This window comes from Carassius gibelio, chromosome B10, assembly GCF_023724105.1.
Source record: "Carassius gibelio isolate Cgi1373 ecotype wild population from Czech Republic chromosome B10, carGib1.2-hapl.c, whole genome shotgun sequence".
NCBI classification, from domain to species: domain Eukaryota; kingdom Metazoa; phylum Chordata; class Actinopteri; order Cypriniformes; family Cyprinidae; genus Carassius; species Carassius gibelio.
Genome location: NC_068405.1, coordinates 22,466,440 through 22,485,557, shown reverse-complemented (window position 1 = coordinate 22,485,557; position 19,118 = coordinate 22,466,440). Strand labels below are relative to the sequence as shown.

At 36.9% G+C, this 19,118-nt stretch overlaps 1 protein-coding gene across 6 annotated transcripts; it reads right to left on the bottom strand.

Annotated features, from left to right (window-relative positions):
- Positions 1 to 81: 81 nt before the first annotated feature.
- Positions 82 to 18,591, bottom strand: LOC127966251 (protein strawberry notch homolog 1). 6 transcript variants are annotated; one of them, XM_052567119.1, is made up of 33 exons: positions 17,478 to 18,591; positions 17,119 to 17,235; positions 15,330 to 15,431; positions 14,106 to 14,442; positions 13,516 to 13,554; positions 13,283 to 13,383; positions 13,086 to 13,182; positions 12,744 to 12,904; positions 10,472 to 10,605; positions 10,289 to 10,379; positions 10,031 to 10,192; positions 8,927 to 9,062; positions 8,716 to 8,821; positions 8,460 to 8,613; positions 8,197 to 8,379; positions 8,007 to 8,104; positions 7,488 to 7,633; positions 7,111 to 7,308; positions 6,198 to 6,374; positions 5,915 to 6,087; positions 5,677 to 5,808; positions 5,456 to 5,591; positions 5,203 to 5,315; positions 5,048 to 5,119; positions 4,868 to 4,967; positions 4,692 to 4,766; positions 4,086 to 4,232; positions 3,623 to 3,717; positions 3,434 to 3,520; positions 3,210 to 3,347; positions 2,316 to 2,392; positions 2,010 to 2,203; positions 82 to 1,216 (listed from the first exon to the last, which is right to left on the bottom strand). In XM_052567119.1, exons 2-33 carry the CDS (start codon positions 17,230 to 17,232, stop codon positions 1,074 to 1,076), a joined length of 4,218 nt encoding a protein of 1,405 aa, XP_052423079.1. In that variant the 5' UTR covers positions 17,233 to 17,235; positions 17,478 to 18,591; the 3' UTR covers positions 82 to 1,073. The 6 variants fall into 6 exon arrangements, with proteins under 6 accessions (XP_052423079.1, XP_052423078.1, XP_052423080.1 ...); XM_052567118.1 differs by having other exon boundaries at positions 18,242 to 18,591; XM_052567120.1 differs by having other exon boundaries at positions 17,516 to 18,113.
- Between the last annotated feature and the right edge of the window lie 527 nt (positions 18,592 to 19,118).

Genomic DNA, 19,118 nt, shown 5'->3' with positions numbered 1-19,118 from the left:
AAAAATAAAATTAAATACATTTTGACTGCAAAAAAAAAAGAAAAAAAGAAGGGGTTCCCCTGAAGTAAAGACATTTTGAAATCGAGGTAATCCACAAGATTTATTGGTCATATGCAAGAGGTAGGGATCTTGCAGTCAGTTCAATTTTGCCATAGATTATTTGTACAACAGATCCATCAGTAGTGCAACTCGTGCAAGGATGAATGAAATTGTGTTCAGAGTGCTGTGACATCTACAATTCAGCAAAAACATGACATTTCAGATATGCGACTATACATCAAGATATAGTAGAGAGTCCGAGCATGTGTCAAACTCACATTTACAGCAGAAATGAGGTTTCTGTCCCCAATAACACGAGTGATGGCAAATCATTAAAAGCAAGAAATAGAAAAACGGAGCAAAAGCACTGACTAATGTGGCCCTCTGTAGAGGACGTTCCAGTTTACAAATCGACTCGAACTGAAATGCTGGAAAGCCCCGAAAACCTGCTGACCCACTTTCATAAACTAAACAAAATCCAAAGGGTTCGGCAAACCATGCAACGTCTCTGATCCAATCTTTTGGGTTGGGTTTGCACCGCTTACACACCATTCGCGTTCCTGCTTTCAAATCATGGACTGTATTCAGTGGTCAACAAGCAACATCATGCCCAAGACATGCTGGGTCAGAAAGCTGAAGGTTGGGACAGATGGAGGCCAAGAGAGAGAGGAGAAAAAGAAAAGGGAAGATAAACTAGATTGTGAGTAACCCCTGAGCGCTGTCCTGTGTACATAGTAGTGTGTGTGACTTCATAAAGCCACGCATGTTGATGGAAAGCACAGGCCATGATGACTGGAGGTTGTGGAAAAGGAAACGTCCTGACCAAGTATCGTCCAGTTTCGCCCCTTTCAGTGCGGTTTCCTGACACACAGAGCTCTGATTCTGTAGCTCCTTTGGTAAGAAGTCCTCTTTGGACATGAACCCTGAAATATTTAATACGACACAAGCACTGTCTTCCTCGCGGCGTGCCGGAAGAGTGGCTGGCTGGCTTATGATGCCGCATCTGCCCTAAAGCGAGGGGTGTTTGTGTCACGCTATGTGTTGACGGTGTGGCTGATGCTCTGTGGATGGAGTTGCTGCCACATCTGCTGCTGCTGCACGGCCAGCTGCTGAGACTGATCCGATGATGAGAGGATATTGATCAGTGGCGACACGCAGTTGGCGGGAATGATTAGACCTGAGAAGAAAAAAAAGAACACGGTGAAAAAAAATATATATAACTTTAGGGCCCTATGAAATCCATTTAGTTTTTTCCCCATGTTTTTTTTAATTTAATTTTTTCTGTTTTGTTAGTGAAATCAATGTGTGCTCTTTGGTCTGTTTTGAAGACACCTTGCACTTTTGTCACTTTAGCACTTTTGTATACGAAAAATAAAATACATTTTTGATGAGACTTTTTTGGCCTGATTGCATTTTCTCCAGTGTGTGGACAATCTCAATGAATATACTTGTTTGTTTTATGCACCTGAATACCTATTGGCTCTTTTTTTTCTGCTCGACTAATTAAATAACATTTTTGCTATCATAAAGCATGTTTAATTTTTTTTTATGACAATTTAAAAAAATGTATTCTTATGGCTAATAAAATGTTGTATCCATTTTAACATTCCATTTTAATGGTTTTTATTCAATGGTAATGATCAGAAAGCATGTCTAATCAACTGAAACAATTTATTGTTTTTACATTAATAGGGACTTATGAAATTAATTTTCCCCCCAGAAATACTGTTGTGCTTTAATTGTTCTGGACTTATGATTGGATACAACTGTATATAAAGTGTAATCAAAGGAAGGCATAAAATGTTTAATTTGTTTAAATTTAAAATGAAATGAAACCTTCCACACAACAGCGGTTTACAGTTAAAATTAAAACATGGAGTAGTTCGTAAATTTACTATTACTTTGAGAAGTACACTCTGCTGTGCAATAATAAAGTATTTATCTGTATTTGTAACTGTTTGACAACCTACCCACAATTCTCTGCCCGTCCTCTGTTCTCAAACGTACAATCTGCATCTTCACATTGGATCCGCTGACTGAGGACAGCACGCCCTCCACTTTGGTCCACACACTGAGGACAGAGCCACAGAGGACATAGTATGTCCTGCACCGCAGCCCGATCTCACACTGTAGCCCCACCGACACTTTCTTACAGTTCCCTCGCCTGTCAAGAAGAGTGTTTCTCATGACAACATTTTCAGACTTCACAAATCAAAAGTGAAACTGCATGTTTGTTTCTGTTTTCCCTTCTGAAATGACTTTAAAGAAGCACCTACCAGTACGCGTGCGAGCAGACATTCGCAGAGGAGCTGTACTGATCAATCCAGTGCTGCTTGGCGTCATCAGAGAGGACCTATTTTGAGAAGAGAAGGATTAGAGGCTGTATGAGCTGAGGAAATAACATGAAACTGTCTGCAGGATGCCAAGAGAGGCTCAAATTAACATTCACCAAGCACCAAATGAGAATTTTTTATTTCATTTGCGATATTGACTTTTAGAAGTGGTTTAATCTGCATGATAACATGACCCTCATTATAGCCATGCAGAAGTTCTCAGAACATTGACATGCAGCTGGGAACCCTGAAAGTCATGTGACGAACAATGCTGGTGGTTAACACTTAAAGATAAAATTCAAGATGTGATTATGACTGTCTGTAATTAGTCCAATGTGCTGCTTGAAAACGGAAGATGACTCGATCTCAAAGCAACTGACAAAAAGCATGCTTTCTATTTTGGGATATTTTTAAGATGCGGTTTCACCTCGAGTCTAGCTAGAACAAGCTGTTTCAAGTGACACAATAACTAGGGTGTGACGATCTGTCCTCTTTTTCACGGTCATGTCCTGGCCAAGATTTCTGAACTGCCAAAAACATTCAGGTTTTAGCTTTGTTTTCTTTTTAACGTATTCAAAAGTCCTCATACATAATGTGAATGCATATTTGCCATGCTTTGTCAATTATGTACAACGACTGAGCATTACTTGTCAGCCTACTTAGTTTTTTTACTTGTTGAGGCAAATATGACCAATGGAGTGAGATCTGTTAATAAAAATATTGACTGAACTAATGGAAAATACATAAGAATAAAAAATAAAAAAAGCTCATAGATTATAATTTGACGCCAATGATGAACCAAAAACATAAAATGCAATCACTAAAGTAATTGAATACCTTTTTACTTCTCTTTTTGATGTCCACGTAAGTCTCCAGTTTAACTTGTTTTCCTATATTTGGTCTGTACACCATAAAGAGTCTCTTTCTGGGATCGACCTCCTTTATTAGGATGGCAATTTTCTTGTTATTCCGCACCTTGAGATGAAACAGAATGCTGTTAGGTTCAGTAGTTAATTAATTGAAAGTGGGATGCATTAAGGGGTAACAAAAAGCTTGTTCACCTGTACATAAAAACCATCATCCGGTCCGTTCTGGTCGGCCCAGACATGGGTGGCATCCTCCCATGACATTCCCCGCTCCACGCTCACCTGAAGACAGGAGCAATTTTTGCTCATCAGCCAATTGTGACATACATAAACGATAATTGCATCACAATGATGCTCATAAACATGGACACCTATTTTACATACTGTATAGAGCTCCACGTGCCCTGAGGTGGAATATCCTGGTGTCAAGAATTTCTTTACATCAACTTTCTTCACTTTCTCATCTCCAGAGCCCAAATCTGCAAACAAAACATACATTTAATTTGAAAATGTGAACAAAACCAGCTCATCTTAAAGTCTAAAATGGTTTTCACTATATTAAAATGCTGGCAAAAGTAGTCGTAATGCGCACGGGTTAATTTTGAGTTACAGGCAAAAAAAGTGAAACATTTTGGTTGAATTTGAGGTTTTCACAAAAACTAGTTTATTAAGCCGTCGCCTAGCAATCCCAATGCTCCAAATAGTAATTAAACATCTAAAATTATCTTTTGGTTGACAAATTTATATTGGAGTTTTATGGCATATGGCAATATTTGTTTCATTAGAACTTCCAAACTGAAGTCTTTATAATATTTAAGACTTTAGTCATGGTAAAAGATTTTCTTACCTAAAATCCCCATATCGTATCTTCCACTCTTTTTAGCATTCTGAATGACAGCGCTCAAAGTGTCAGAGAAATACTGAAAGAGAGCATTTTGTTGATGGACTTCCATTCCAAGAATCCTGTTCAAGAACTTCCCGATGTTGTTGTAGTCTAAAAATAAAAAAATAAATAATTAAATACAAGTTATGTGGCATGAAAAAATGAAAACTTGCCAAGTCTAAATTACTTCAGACATGTTTTATTTAATAGTTTAAAAATATTCAACGAATACATAAATGCATGCGATTTAGAGAACAACTGACAATGGATTTTGCTCATACAATAATGAGTTTATAATATATTGAGCCCATACTAGTAAAAGCTGTATAATGAATTAATGTTTTAGCTTTTCTTTCCTGTGATGGCAGTCATTCATAACCTTGTTTTCACCAAGGTGATTCCCGTTTTCTGTCCCTTAATTTAATAACTCTTAAAATGATACTTAAAAATATTGTTATACCTTTTAAGACTTGCTATGGTTTTAATTTGCTCAGACTGAAGTTAATGCACCCTGAACATTTTGGTTGAAAAGAAAAACTAAGAATCAAAATGACTCTGAAAATGGCTCACCTTTGTCCAGTGAGAGGACACCAGATCTATCCTCCACATTTATCAGTCCCACTCCAATCAAACCATTGCGGATTTCTGAGAATAAAAAAAAAAAAAGAAAATACAAGCCATTAAAATAAATTTAGCAGTTTTCCAGTGACTCTTTTCTTCCCGTTGTTAAAACCAATGAACTATACCTTTAAAGAAATCCCCATCAAAGTCAGCAGGTGGAGACACTAAAGGAGAGTCCAGATTGACAATAGACTTCATAACTATTTCCAGAGCGTTTCTGCCATACTGTAGATGAGAAAAGACATCAGCACATAGTACAGCAACGACTATTTAATACTGACGATGCGTGTGTTATCTAATCTTACTTTGTTGTCAAAGTTAAATCGGCTGAGATCCCTTGTCTCTGTTGCCCTTCTGTCTCCATGCGTTAACGCCCCCTATTTGAGAAAGACAAACACAATTAAGCTTACAAAATTAAAACTGACCCCATTAGCGTGCAACATGTGCACAAGGGACTTACCAGGCTTTCTAGACGTTTGGCAACAATTGAGGCGAATCGCTGCTCCCCAGCAAGTTCAGAGATGAGGAACACATACTCGGGTGCTGTGACCTGGTTGGATCGGTGTGTTCGACCTGTTTGCAAAGAATCCAAAGATTTTGTGAACCAAGAATTATACTGTATTAATAGATACCCAGAATACTTCTAATATTATAGACATACAAAAATATAATAATGAAGATACAATAAATAAAAATAGATACTATGTACCCACCAAACTGCTGAATAGCTCTGTCAGCACTCCAGGGCAGCTCTAATGTCATGTGTACCCTCCTCCTCTGGTTCTTCACTCTGCGGTCGGCTTGAAGTGAAATACCAGAGCTGGCAGCCTCTGAGATAATTGCGATGTTCTACCAAGGTGAACACAGAACTATTTAAAGGTTGTTCATAATATCAAAACATTACATAGATGTGGGTAAAACCAAAGCAGCATACCTTATCACCATCCATGAACCTCTGCTTCTCCGTGAGGTTTAAGATTTCCACTGGAACATCAAGTTCTGATCGAGACTCGTAGGAAATGCTGCCATCGTCATTGCTGACTACCCTGCCTTTGCGGCCAGTCATCTGCATTGCATAAGACACACACATTTAAAATGGCATTGTTTTAATTAAATACAGTGTTCACAAAATTACAAGTTGCCATAAAAATAGTCTTTATGAAAAGGCCAACCTCTGCAACATTATCAGGGCCTCCCAGCTCATCGATGAGTTCATCGAGCGTGTTGGGCGGCAGATCCTCTGCCAGCTGCTCCAGTTTCTCCAGCAGGTTCCTTTTCATCCGCTGGGCATCTTCAACAGCATCCTGACTGGTCACACAGCTGCTCTCCTCTGGCTCACTCTTGGCTTAAGAATAATTATTTAGTGTGGTTATTAGTATGGGTATACATTTGACAATGACCTTCATCATACTGCTTTACTGAACAACTTTCAGTTGTAACTCACTGCTCACTTACCTACAGCAACCGTGTTGTTGGAGGGTTTAATGGCGGGGGTTGTAAAAGTGGGTCTGGTTGTTCCAAGCCCGGAGGCTAACAAGGCACTTTGAATAGAGTCTGGATCAATGCTCTTTTTCTTCTTTTTGTTCCTCTTGTCTTTGCTCTTTTTAGTGTCTTTTCTGATGAGCCACGGATCTAAGTTTCAAACAGTTGTCAGCATTTGAAAATTAATATGGTATCAACATTGAATTTAATTAAGGTGGGGGAAAAACAACACTATTGTCTTCTGTGGAGCTGCTTTTTGCTAAACTGGATTCATTTTATATCTGATTAACTTTGCAACATTAATACAGTTCCAGAAAAAAAGTTTATCAACGCTGAACTGACCCAAGTTAAATAATGACAGTATTGTCTTCTGTAGAGCTGCTTAACAGCTGCAACATTAACAATGATTATTTCCTGTTTATCAACATCAAGCTGCTTTGAAATAATCTGTATGGACTCTTTTCACATTTGCATTAACATTTGGCCTAATGTGGGGAGTGGAAATCCACAATAGTGTTTTTACAAAAGATGGAAAAATATAAATGGAGTACATTTATCATAAAAGAACCAGATGTCAAATTTGCCGTCAGCCCCTGTCCTCCCTCAGCTGGTGTATTACAAACACTCTTGCAAAGGAGTTGACTAGTCTTCTGTAACTTAAAGCCAGGCTAATATTACAATGTGTTGAGTTATAAGTTACAATGTTGATAACTTTGCATTATCATAGTCTGTGAGAAAGGGGTCCATTGTCTAAAGCGCTACTAAATATTGTGGCTTGACTATCTTGAGTGTAATACAATGTTATTAACTGAGGAAATGTGACAGTTTCTGAAAAGTGTCCATTGTATAAAGCACTATGTTAAAAAAAATTACTACAGATTCTCACCATCTTCCTCATCCTCACTGGAATCATCCTTAAAAGGGTTGAAGTCATCTTCATCCTCCTCCCCTGAGCTTAAGGACTTGAAGCTGTCATCACTTTCCGCATCTTTGTCCGAATCATCGGAGTTGCTCTCGTCTGAGCTGGTACCAGACAGACCCCCAGATTTACGAGCCTTCTTCACTTGCTTCTTTGTTTCTGGACCTGCAAACACAAGTCACCCACGTTGGTTACACACCCTCATTCTCAATATGAGTAATCCAAAAGCCCAAGAGTGGTTTTACTTCCTCCAACATCAAAATAAACTCAGTTTCAGGGTAGAAACTGCTGCTAAATATAACAAGGAATCACTACTGTGGTTTCCATATGAATGTGAATCGCACCTTTTCGTTTTTTGCCCTTTTGCTCAGAGGATGTCTCTTTAGGCGAAGGCGTTTCCTTCACACTTAGGTCGATACCTAAAAGACTGAAGAGTTTTTGTCTGTCTGGTGCAGGAAAATGCTTCTCTACCAGAGACTGCAGTACACCCCTTTAAAAAAAAAATCATGCATAGATACTTTGTTAAAAATATAATTGAAAATGATATTTTCATCTGTTATATACTAACGCATGTATAAAAGGAATTCTTATTCCTCTTTAAGAAAGAGTTCACCTAAATATTAAAATTTGCTTACAATCAGGCCATCCAAGAGGAGTTAGTTTCTTAATCAGAACCAATTTGGAGAAATTTAGCATCATATATCACTTGCTCAATGGATGCTCTGCAGTGAATTCTGCTATAAATTCTAAATTTCTAAAAATCTGTTCAGATGAACAAAAACTGTTGGATGGCCTGAAGGAGAGAACATTTTCATTTTTGGACAAAATATTAAAAGTACTTCCTGCAAATGTATTACACTCACTTTGCAGTGGAAACAAAGTCATTGAGCTCGCCTCCTCCCTCCTCCAAGGCCTCAAGGGTCCGAGCCTCTCCAGTTGACTGAAGACCAATCACCACACACTACAGAGAAGGTTAGAGATCAGCACAACCAAAATCACTGCAATTCTTTTCCAATGAAAGCTTTTTTGTTATAAGAGAATGTTCAATCTAACCTTTCCATTTTTAACCTGCTCTCTGGCCAGCTGCACCACTCTCCGAACTTTGGAGGCAATGCACAGGTACTTGAAGAACCTCTGGTGGGCGGACCAGAACTGACCCCACATGGACTTTTTCATCCGTTGTTCAGCATCCATTAGATTGGCAGCTTGCTGGAACTTCTCTCTTGCACTGACCCACTGCAAGTTTGCAATCATTTAAAGGATTCAAAGTCACACAAAGCTAAAGGCAAAAAGCAATTCAGTTTTAGTTTACGCACCAAGCGAACCGCTTTGTTGTACATCTTGATGTACACCTGCGTTAAGGGAACTTCTTCAATTTTAAATGTCACACCCGTGAAGCTCAGCTGTCGAGCAATGTACATTCCTCTCAGCTTCATGTCCATGGCAACAATCTCCATGGCACCAACACCTCTAAAATAAACCAATCAAAAAAGGGTTGCATTCAATATTGAAGATGCATGCTGGTACTAAAAAGCAAGGTCATGGACACAAACTCTGATCTGATCGACTTGCCTTCTTTCAACAGCTTGGATAAAATTAGTAAATTCCTTAAATGGAGTTCCTTCCCCCCAGATCCCAAGGCGATTCATGTAGGCCATATTGCGGGGTTCGGACGCTCCTACACAAAACATGTATGAATAGCAAAATACAGAAATAAATGCATGTGAAAAAGAAACGGGAACGCATCCATGCTGACAGATACAAAACATCCACAGTCACATACCTGTAGCACTTGCGTACACAACCCGGGCTTTTGGCAGCTTATTCTGCAGCTCTAAAACCGCTAGCCCAGTCTTTGTGGGCTTGGATGACCCAATGGGACAAACATTTTTGGCTTTGTGACACTCATCAAATATGATCTAAGATGCTCAGTCAAGGGAATCAGTCACCATAGTTACCAGAGAGCTGAATACAATCACACCATGTGAAGCTTTTCATTGTGGTTCAGTCGATGTGCAATGAAACAAGATTATTTTTGGTCTAGAGTAATGTTCTTTATGAATGTCAAAATTATTAATATCAAAATGAGAACTTTTGATTTTTTTATGATATCATGACAACTGGTGATGCACAGCTGTGTTTTGTTTTAATACGAAAACTTAAGTTTTAACATTTTCTGAAAATTAAAGGCAAATTAAATTTTATTATCAATTAATCACAACTGTCTAACATTTGAACTGGCTAGAAGTCTTTATTAGCTTTTTTTATCGATATATTAAGTTACGGCTGAAATATGTGAAATAAGTCATAAATAAGTAACTGCACAGGAATATTTGTATCAATACACTGTATAGGTCAGAATTATAGATTTTTCTTTCATGCCAAAATCATTAGGATATTAAGACCATGTTCTATGAAGACATTGTAAATTACCTACCACAAATACAGGTCCTTCTCCAAAAATTTGCATATTGTGAAAAAGTTCATTATTTTCCATAATGTAATGATATAAATTAAACTTCCATATATTTTAGATTCATTGCACACCAACTGAAATATTTCAGGTCTTTATATCACAACGTAATTTTTTATTAGTAATTGTTTTAAAGCAAAAACAATTGCATGTTATTAAGTATCCCTAATTACTTTTTTAGGTAGCAAGCTTGCAGACACTGAATGGTTTTCCTAAGCAAAACATAACGTTAAATGACATTGTTTACAAGCTGTTTTATTGATGTCTTTCCACAGTTGAAATACTGAAGCTTGAACTGAGTGCCAAAACTCCACATTAAAGAGCAAAGCGTCATTCATTGTATGAATTGTTATAAAATTGACAAATCTCAGACTTTCTTTGTTCCTACTATTTCCTTTTAACTTGAAAGGATACAACACCATCAAAGTCGTCTCCACACCAGTGTAGTAACTGTTTTAATCTCGTCTTGTACTTTCCCCCAGACTGGCTCTCTCCAATCAAGGATGAGTATGTGGCAAAGATCACACCTTTTTTCACACTCCCATTGTGTTTCGATGAGATCTTTCCATATTTAATCTGAAAGAGAGATTTTTAGAAAATGTTTTTTTTTTTTTTTTTTTTTTTTTACTCAAAGCACAAAAACATCTTTGTTGGATAAGAAGCACAATGTACCTTGTTTAGCGAATGGACCTGAATATTCTTTGCTCCAATGTCTCTCAAGTCCCTCTCTGCATCGTATTTCAAGTCATTTGAGACACTAAACCTGTACAAACCGGTGGTGAAATAAAAAACATGACTAATGGTACAATTACACACCAAAAAGCAGCATGAAGGAGGAAGAAAACAAGTGATTACCAGAGGGACCTTTTCCTGCCAAGAAGATAATTTTCATATATGATTCCAGCAATGGTTCTACCCTTTCCAACGCCGGCCCCGTCTCCAATCAAGTAGGCTGCTCTGTCTCCATTTGGTAGGAATGTCTCATGTTGCTGTATGAAGAGACATAATTGAAAGGAACAGATCTAAATACTGTAATACATCATTTTAGAAACTATAGTAATTGTGATTTGACCTGAACAATGAACTAATTGGTTTTATAAATGGTGCTTTTCCACTGCGTGGTACGACCCAGCACCGCTCTGTTTGCATTTCAACTACAGTTTAGTCCCACTTTAGAGTGGGCGGGATTATTCTTAATAGTGTTTCGCCGCCTCTACTGCTGTGACTCCTAAAAAAAAAAAAACGTTCATTCTGCGTCGCCCTATCAATCGATCTCTGGATCCGCTCCTCTGCCATCAACGAGAGAAACATCTGTACTCCGTCAACAGACAATGAAATGTCTGTTGTAAAAAAAAAAAGTGAGCTTGCTCAAAATGGTTGTATTCGATCCTTCGCTGGCTGTGCTTATTTAAATCTACAGGTTCTGTTGTGTCTCTGTGTTGCAAGTTCAGTGACCGAGGAAGTGACTATTCTCTCCAGCCAATCAGTGTTCAGCAGAGTTTACATGTCTTGTTTTGGTAACCTCAACCAGGTACCAAAGATGTTCCCAAGTCTTTAAACTGGAGTCTAGGGCGGTCACTTTTGAGAAAAATCTAATTCGAATGGATATCGAATATCATGCAATGTATTTGAATATATTTAAATATCTACGTGCATTTTTATTTTTTATACACACGTATTAAGACCACGTGAGAAAAAACAAATACTGTTTCATGTACTGAAATCTATTTTAATATTTGCTTAAAAGCTGCAGGCCTATCTAGTAGGGCTGGGTCAAAAATAAAAAAAAAATAATAATAATATCTTGATATTAATCGATTCTCAGTTTTACACAACGATATGGATTCTTTAATCCCAAGAAACGATTAGTCTTGTCTGGTTTCAGTTAATGGTTGAAACATTGAAGGGCACTTCCCATCCAATACATCACAATAAGCATTGTGCTATGGTACTTTTAATATGAAACAGTCTCAGATTTCAAATTCTCTATTGTAGTGCGGTATTCAAACAATAAATGCTGTTTTGGCACTTTTTAATGTGGAGTGACAGATCACTGCAGTGCGATGACCATAAACATTAGTCAGATAAAAAAATAAAAAAACTGTAGAGAGGGGCATTTTGCAAAAGTATATGCACCAAATAACATTCATTATACATTTTACTGTTTTTTTTATTTATGTTCAAATAAATCTATCAAGTTTTACCATTGTGTTTATATATTTAAGTAGAAATATTACGTAACTATTACTTTAAAAAGTGTAATTTTAACAAATCACTCAATTTTAACCTTCAACATCATAGTAATATACATTTAGTACCAACTGACTTTTCCTTGAGAAAATTTTGCATGTACTGTACCTTTTATATATTATTTTATATATAATATGATTATATATATATAAAATCTATATCGAATTGCAAGATTATGAATGAAAATAGAATTAAATCCTGAAATTTGTACTGATAACCCAGCCCTACTATCTAGCCTACTAAAAAAATGTAGCTACAATAATCAAAACGTTCTCATCCTGAGCAGAAAAGAAAGATATCTTAACAGTTTCTAAGTTTAAATTCCATCCTAGCAATCTAACAATGATAATTTGGCCTACATTTCTTAGCCTACAGATTAATAATGCTAAACGTCAAAAATCTCATCACATCTGGTTTGAATAGCTAGTCAGAGTCATATGTTATAGAAAGAAAAAAAGATAGTAAATAATATAACTATTTGCAGCACTGTTTTTTTTTTCTGCTGGGTTTTAGTGAAATTAAAATGATTTTATTATTCTGTTTTGAAGTGTTGCTCTTAAAATGGTGCTGTGTGTTACGGCTTTGGTCCAGATGGATGGCGGGGTGCAGATGCAGATCCACCTTTTGAATGTCAATTATATAAATATGCAAGGATAAAAGACTCAAATTGTATTAAAAATATTCACGAGTCAAGTCTGGAGTCATTTCAGATAGAGTCTGAAGTCTATAAAAATGCGATACATGTCCTGAGTCACTAACTCGATTGCCCATCTCTGCCAGGTACCGTACCCAGCTGAAACCGTGCAGTACCATGCAGTGGAAAAGTGCCATAAGTGGTAATAACATTTGAGGTTAGAATATGCAAAAAGGTCCAAACCTGAGCAGCATACGTGACTGCCTCAAGCTGTAGGGCAGATAACCAGCCTCTATCGATGGTCTCCTCTGGAATGGAAAGCCGGTACCACACATCTGGTGGGTTGACACTGGACAGAGAGCTGGTCTCCACCACAGGATCAGGGTGCCGCAGTCCAATTCTCACTGAGAGACGAAAAAAGATCAATTTCACAAACTTGACAAAATGGTAAATAAAAAAAACCTATGGCTTAGTTGGCACTATTATTAATAAGAATCCAATATTTTCATAGATTACATGCAATGCACAATTGCTAGCTGTGCACAATCCTTTCCTTAAGCACTCTGATAACATGATTATACATACGTTTCATTGGCATGTATTCTGCATACGTCTCTGCATGACCCAGCTCCTCCTCTTCCTCTTCCTCTGGTTCCTCTTCCTCCTTCATTCCTGGTAATTTCTACATTCAAATAAATAAAAACAATTCGAAAAAATTTAGATGACAGCTTAAGTCCTCAGTGAATGTCTCATTCCATGTAAGTACAAATAAATAAACTTACATTCACAGGTGAGAAGCTCCGCATTTTCATGTCATCGTTGACCCAGATTCTTGCTACATCTTTGCTGGACACTTCCTTTTTCAAGCCATTGTTTAATTCCGCTGAAGAAAAGAGAGACAAAAAAATGCACAAATATGAGACAAATATTCACATACACCCACAGCAGCCCACCACAACATGAGAGCACCTGTGAAAACAGACTCAGTGCACTGCAGTTAAAACCCTACCCATACCTGATCTGTTCACCATCTTTGTGGAGATCAGAATAATTTCTGAAAGGAAGAGCATTGACATTAAAGAAAAAAAACAGCATGATTACATCCACACAGCCTCTCTAATCAAGCTGTAGTCAATGCTCAAACTCTATAGTGCACAAGAAATACAAAACAGTTTTAAATGATCAAACAGTTATTTGGTTTAAAGCAGGGTTATCTACTTAAAACTATTTGTTTTTTTTTAACTATAATAAATTATAGCTTATGAAATACTGATAAACTATTGGTATATTAATAATACTATCATAATAAAGCACATTGGTCTGAAACACTGACAAACACCTTTAGCTGCACTATGGATTAAATCAATAATGTTTGTAACAAAAAAGACCTAAAATCAGCTCTAATTCTTAAGAGCATCTAAACGGCTTTAACGCTACCAAAGGTGGTTTGGTTTCTTGTTTTGACAGCTGGAGGCAGCACTTGCAAACTGGAACTCAGCATTAGATCTGCAAAGTGCCACAAAGCCGACAGCTGCATAGACAGACCCTTACAAGCAAAAAACCATCTATGATCGCTCGAGATCCAACACGTCTGCCAGCACTCACTTGTGCCTGTGGCTGTTGCCGTAGCAACAGGTTGCGCTATGTCTGGTGGGGGCTTCAACTTCATAAGCTCTCCAAGGCTGCTTGTCTTCAGGTTGCTGGTTCTGAGAAGGTCCTTCAACCTGATCTGTTCATTATTTGGTGGGACCACAGTGCAAACGGTGGGAGAGGATGAAGAGCTCCGTTGTGCTGTCGAACTGGTGTGTACGACCTTGGTTACTGTGATGGTCTGCCTGGATGTGGTCCCGGCTGAGGGTTTGGTGACTACAATTGTACCCAGTGATGGCAACTGATTCAGTTGATTTAAAACGAAGCTGGTTGTTGAGGGCTGGGGCTTCTCCTGCAAAGACGACACAGAATATACAATTAATGCGTAATTCAGAGCTTTCCAGTCAAATACTAAAATGTCACACAAGCAGCAGCTTCAGACACACCGCCTACAGTTCGCTCACTCACTGTCTGCATTACATTTCACAGAATAAAAAGGCATGAAATCATTAGTTCCAATCTGACTGACTTGATGCAACTTCCAGAAATAAATGCAAACAGTGTTTTTCTTTGTTGTCAAAAATAAATAATTCAGTTCTGTTTGATTCAATTAGTTGCAAGTTAGCAGAAACTTCTAATGCACATCATTTTCAGACTTAATAAATTAGGTATAAAATATTGATAAACAATCCTAAACAGCAACTATAAACAAAAACCCTGGTTGGTTTCCTCATGACATACTGGCCTTTCAGTCTAAGTGGCAGTTCTTGGTAGGGTTATTATAGTTAACTAAAATCTTAAGATTACATTACTTGAAAACAAATAATTGTAAATATTATTTTTATTTTATATTTTTATCATTAGGTGGTACTGTAGGTTCATAGCAATCAGAGTGTCAACTAAAAAAAAACAAAAACGCTGCGCTCTCAAGCACTCACAGCTGGGCATTTTCAGCAGAGTGCCTGGCATTTTCAGATGGCTAAAAACGATTCGGTGGATACGTGGCCTTAATCTTAAATTTATAAAAACTACACTGACATTAAAAAAAAACTGGACAACAAATTACAAAAACATAAAATTACTAAAATGTTCACTAAACTTAAAATATAAAATAAAAAAATAATATTTCAAATACGAATAAAAACTATAATAGTAATTCAGTGACACTAAAACAACATTGGTTCTTGGCCAGAATGAGCTGCAATCTGAACTAGATTGCAAGCTGTTAGTGATGCTTACCCTGATTGTGACTGTAGGACTAGGTGATACTGTAGGTTCAATCCTGACAATTCCAGAAGCTTCATTACTGAGACCGATGTCAAGTGCATTTAATGAGACTGACTGAAAAGGAAAAGGAAAAAAGATGACTCCGTTAGGGCTGTCGCAGTAAAGGATTTTTATTTGCAGTAATTTTAAGTAGCTCAATAGCACAACATGCATTACTATCGCCATATATATAATCGGTGTGCTTATGTGTTACTATATAATGAGTTCATATTCAGAAACCAATGAAGCACGAAACCAAATAGCGTTAAAACTGGAAGTAGTAAACAGAAGAAAATGAAAAAATTATGGTCCACATAACAGAAGATAAACCTGACAATACGATTGTTAGGCTATTGTTAGCTTATATGTATAACAGTTAGTTCTGATCCACATATCCGACTGGACTAGAGACTTTCTATTAAAGGGGTCATATGATTCTATTTTTTAAAGATTATTATTTGGTGTAACAGAATGTGTTGACATGCTTTAATGTTCAAAAAACAATTTTTCAAATACTGTACATTATTATAGGTCCTCTATGCCCAGCCTCTCTCAAAAAATGGTACAAATGATGCTATTGTTGTTAACTTATTTAATATTCAGTATACATGCCCCTTGCGAAAAATAAAAATCGCAAAAATTCACCGTTGCAGCGGTTGTTGCATTCCTCTGTGGTTTGATTGTCAATAACGCGATTTTGATATTGCCGTGACAGCCCTAGACTCGATAATCACTTGTTAATCATCAAATGTGCTACTTTGAGAAGCAATGCTTTAATTTCAGAATTACGTAGGTATGAGTTGACCATCATTTCGATGAACCAATATTGATTCTTAAATCAATCTATGCTGTTTTCTATTGTTGAATGTACAAAACTTCACTAAACAATATTTCTAGTGAGCTTTACTTCCTACAAGCTCAATATGGTTTGTGCTGTGTTGCTTTTGATATCTCATCTTTTAAATGATGTTAATACTATCACAAAATTCAATAAATAAATGTGTTTTTTGGGTCTTTTCATTATGTTGTAATGGATCACTGTAGGGCCTCAGTTCAAGCGCCATGTGAATCAATCATCCTTTCAACTTTACTACTAGTTATAGCACAAAATAAACATGAATGATCTTCAAAAGACATGTAATCGCCCAATTCAATGTTTCAACTTCAAAAGATTTCACAAATCAACATTCACCTCAGGAAAGCCATTCAATATCCATAGCTCATTACTTAGCTAGAAAAACAATTCAAGAGTGTATGGCATAAGCATTATATGTTCTTAAATATTTAAAGCAGGTTTGAATAAATACACTAGTAAAAAGTTCATATGATTTTATTTCAACAACAAATTTAAGTAAAACTATTATTTTAATATAATTAAGAAGTTTACATAATTGCCTTATGTGCTACTCTTATTTCTGTATACAATGTTAATTGTATCTGAAACTAAATTGCGACAAAATGTAATTAATTTTAAGCTGTAACATTAACATACCAACTGACAGGTTCCCTGTACATTTACATTTAGCAGACAGTTTTATCCAAAGTGACTTACAACAAAATCATCAATGATATCAACAAATAAGCAATAATATACAAGTGCTATAACAACATTCAGTTAGCTTAATGTAGTACACATAGCAAGTTTTTATTATTATTATGTAATAAATAATAAGTATATAATATCCAGCCTTAGTTTAGAATGGGGTGGGAGTTAAACTGTGTAAATAAGTAAACTATGTTGCATGTATATGTTTTAAATGACCTGTTGTGAAGCAGGGAGTGGAAGTGTGTCCTGAGGGTCAACATCAAAAAGATCATTAGGACAGATTCCACTTTCACTAAGAGCAGCCAGAAGCAAATCTTGTCCAGGATCCATCGTCTAAAAAGACAGAGAAAATGATATCAATCATTCATCATAAAGATGTTGCTAAACATACATTTTTACTATCTAACATCAGTCGCTCTCTTGAACTGCACACATATTTAATAAATACAATGATATAACCCCCAATTAAAGATCACATCTTTCCCATCACATGCTGTTGAATGTTATTATAGTTCGAACTCTTCGACTGTATACTTAACCCTAAACAACACTAATTGGTCAAGAAATGTACTCACTAGAGCAACAACGTGCTATAATGCTGCTAATGGCTCACCACAACATCCACCTCCACACGTGTTTGCCAAAACTGATCCAAAAAGATACTTCCTGGTCTGACTGGACGTTAATGTCAATCAGCTTGCACGTTTATAAACCAAAGAAAACTCTAATGATCTCCGAAATTATCAAAACGTTGAAAAAAAATAAACTGTCGTACAACATAAGACAGCCGGTGAACAAAACTTGCTGCTCTTGAGTCGTCAAATATTCGGCGGAGATGTTAAATATTTCCCAGAGGAACAGATCATGGGTTATGACACGCTTTAAACATCAAAATACAGTCTCATTATTTAAAAAATAATAATATGCTGCATGTGGTGAAACAGCCCCTCAGTCTTGCTTACGGTGGCTGCTAGCTAACGTAACGTAAATTTTCCTCGCGATTCGTTTTATCAACCTTAACGTCAAAAGAGGAGTCAAAATGCTATTTAGATAGGCTATAACCGGGTTTAAATAATCCCAAGGACCCCTAAATGCCAAAAAAATGACATATGAGCGAATAATTCCTGTCAGTGACTTTGTCAAAAGTGCGCTAACGGCTCGCCTCAGGTTAGCTGCCTAGCGCAAGACTCCCTCAGCTTTCACGCAAATAAAAAAACCGCAATAAAACTCAATATACCTTCGCTTAGCGGTACTAAACCGACGGAAATTGTGAGTGTGACAAAAAAAACATAGCAATCCCGCTGTCTGACAGCTAATTTCCAGTAATTCAAATACGTACTCAACACTGTTTCTATGGATCCCAAGCGTCGCGGCGGAGTGAAGGATGTCGGCGCTGCTCGCGCTGCTTGTTTTCTAACCGCCAGGCGCCATCTTTACCCGAGGCGCGTGCTGGTCACGTGACGCTGCAGCCCACAAAACACTCGATTTTGCGTTCGGAAATGTTCCCGACGCGCCGCATATGACGCGTCGCGGAGCATCGGTCGAGAGCCGACCTACGACCATCTTTCAGAAAGCCCCGGTGCCCGTCCATATGAATCGAGGTGTTTAATTATATTTTAAATTCAAAAGTAGTCGGAGAAGGAGAGCGCCGAATCTCCGTCACGTGACCTATCCCTCACTCACTTTCAGGATGTGACGCGGTAAAAATTGTTTCCTCCAATGACACGTCAAAATGACATTGCTGAAGCCATACTGGTAAGGTCAAAGCATGAGAGTTCTGACCTCTGCTTTTTGACAAAGGTGGAAAACACCAAAATTTTCGGAAGATCGACATGTTTTAAATCTTTGAATTATTTCAATAATAATACAAAATCCACAAACAATGAACAAAATTTAAAAATATATTTTTTATATTGTCTCAAAACACTGAGAGATCAAGAAAGCATCCTAAATTTGTGAAAAGTATAAAAAGTCAACAGTTCAAAACGTTATGTGTTATATATGAACATAAAAAATAATTTTGGCATGTAAAACAAAAATTGTCTATAAACCATTAAAGCTTTTGAGATTTTATATTAGAATTTTCATTTCGGCCTTTTAAGATATTTAAGAACCTTTAGTATTTTTTAAAATGAAAAAAAAAACAAGTGTTATGTTTATATTATTTTATCATTTATTTTAAGTGGTATTTATTATACTGATAATTTCATCATTTT

What these genes read in the sequence shown, in the direction of transcription:
- LOC127966251 (XM_052567119.1), bottom strand. Translation starts at nt 17,232, where the DNA reads ATGGATCCTGGACAAGATTTGCTTCTGGCTGCTCTTAGTGAAAGTGGA. An exon ending in CACTCCCTGCTTCACAACAG is followed by an intron (nt 15,432 to 17,118) that starts GTCATTTAAAAC and finishes TTTCCTTTTCAG; the next exon opens with TCAGTCTCATTAAATGCACT. An exon ending in GGAGCTTCTCACCTGTGAAT is followed by an intron (nt 13,183 to 13,282) that starts GTAAGTTTATTT and finishes ATTTGAATGTAG; the next exon opens with AAATTACCAGGAATGAAGGA.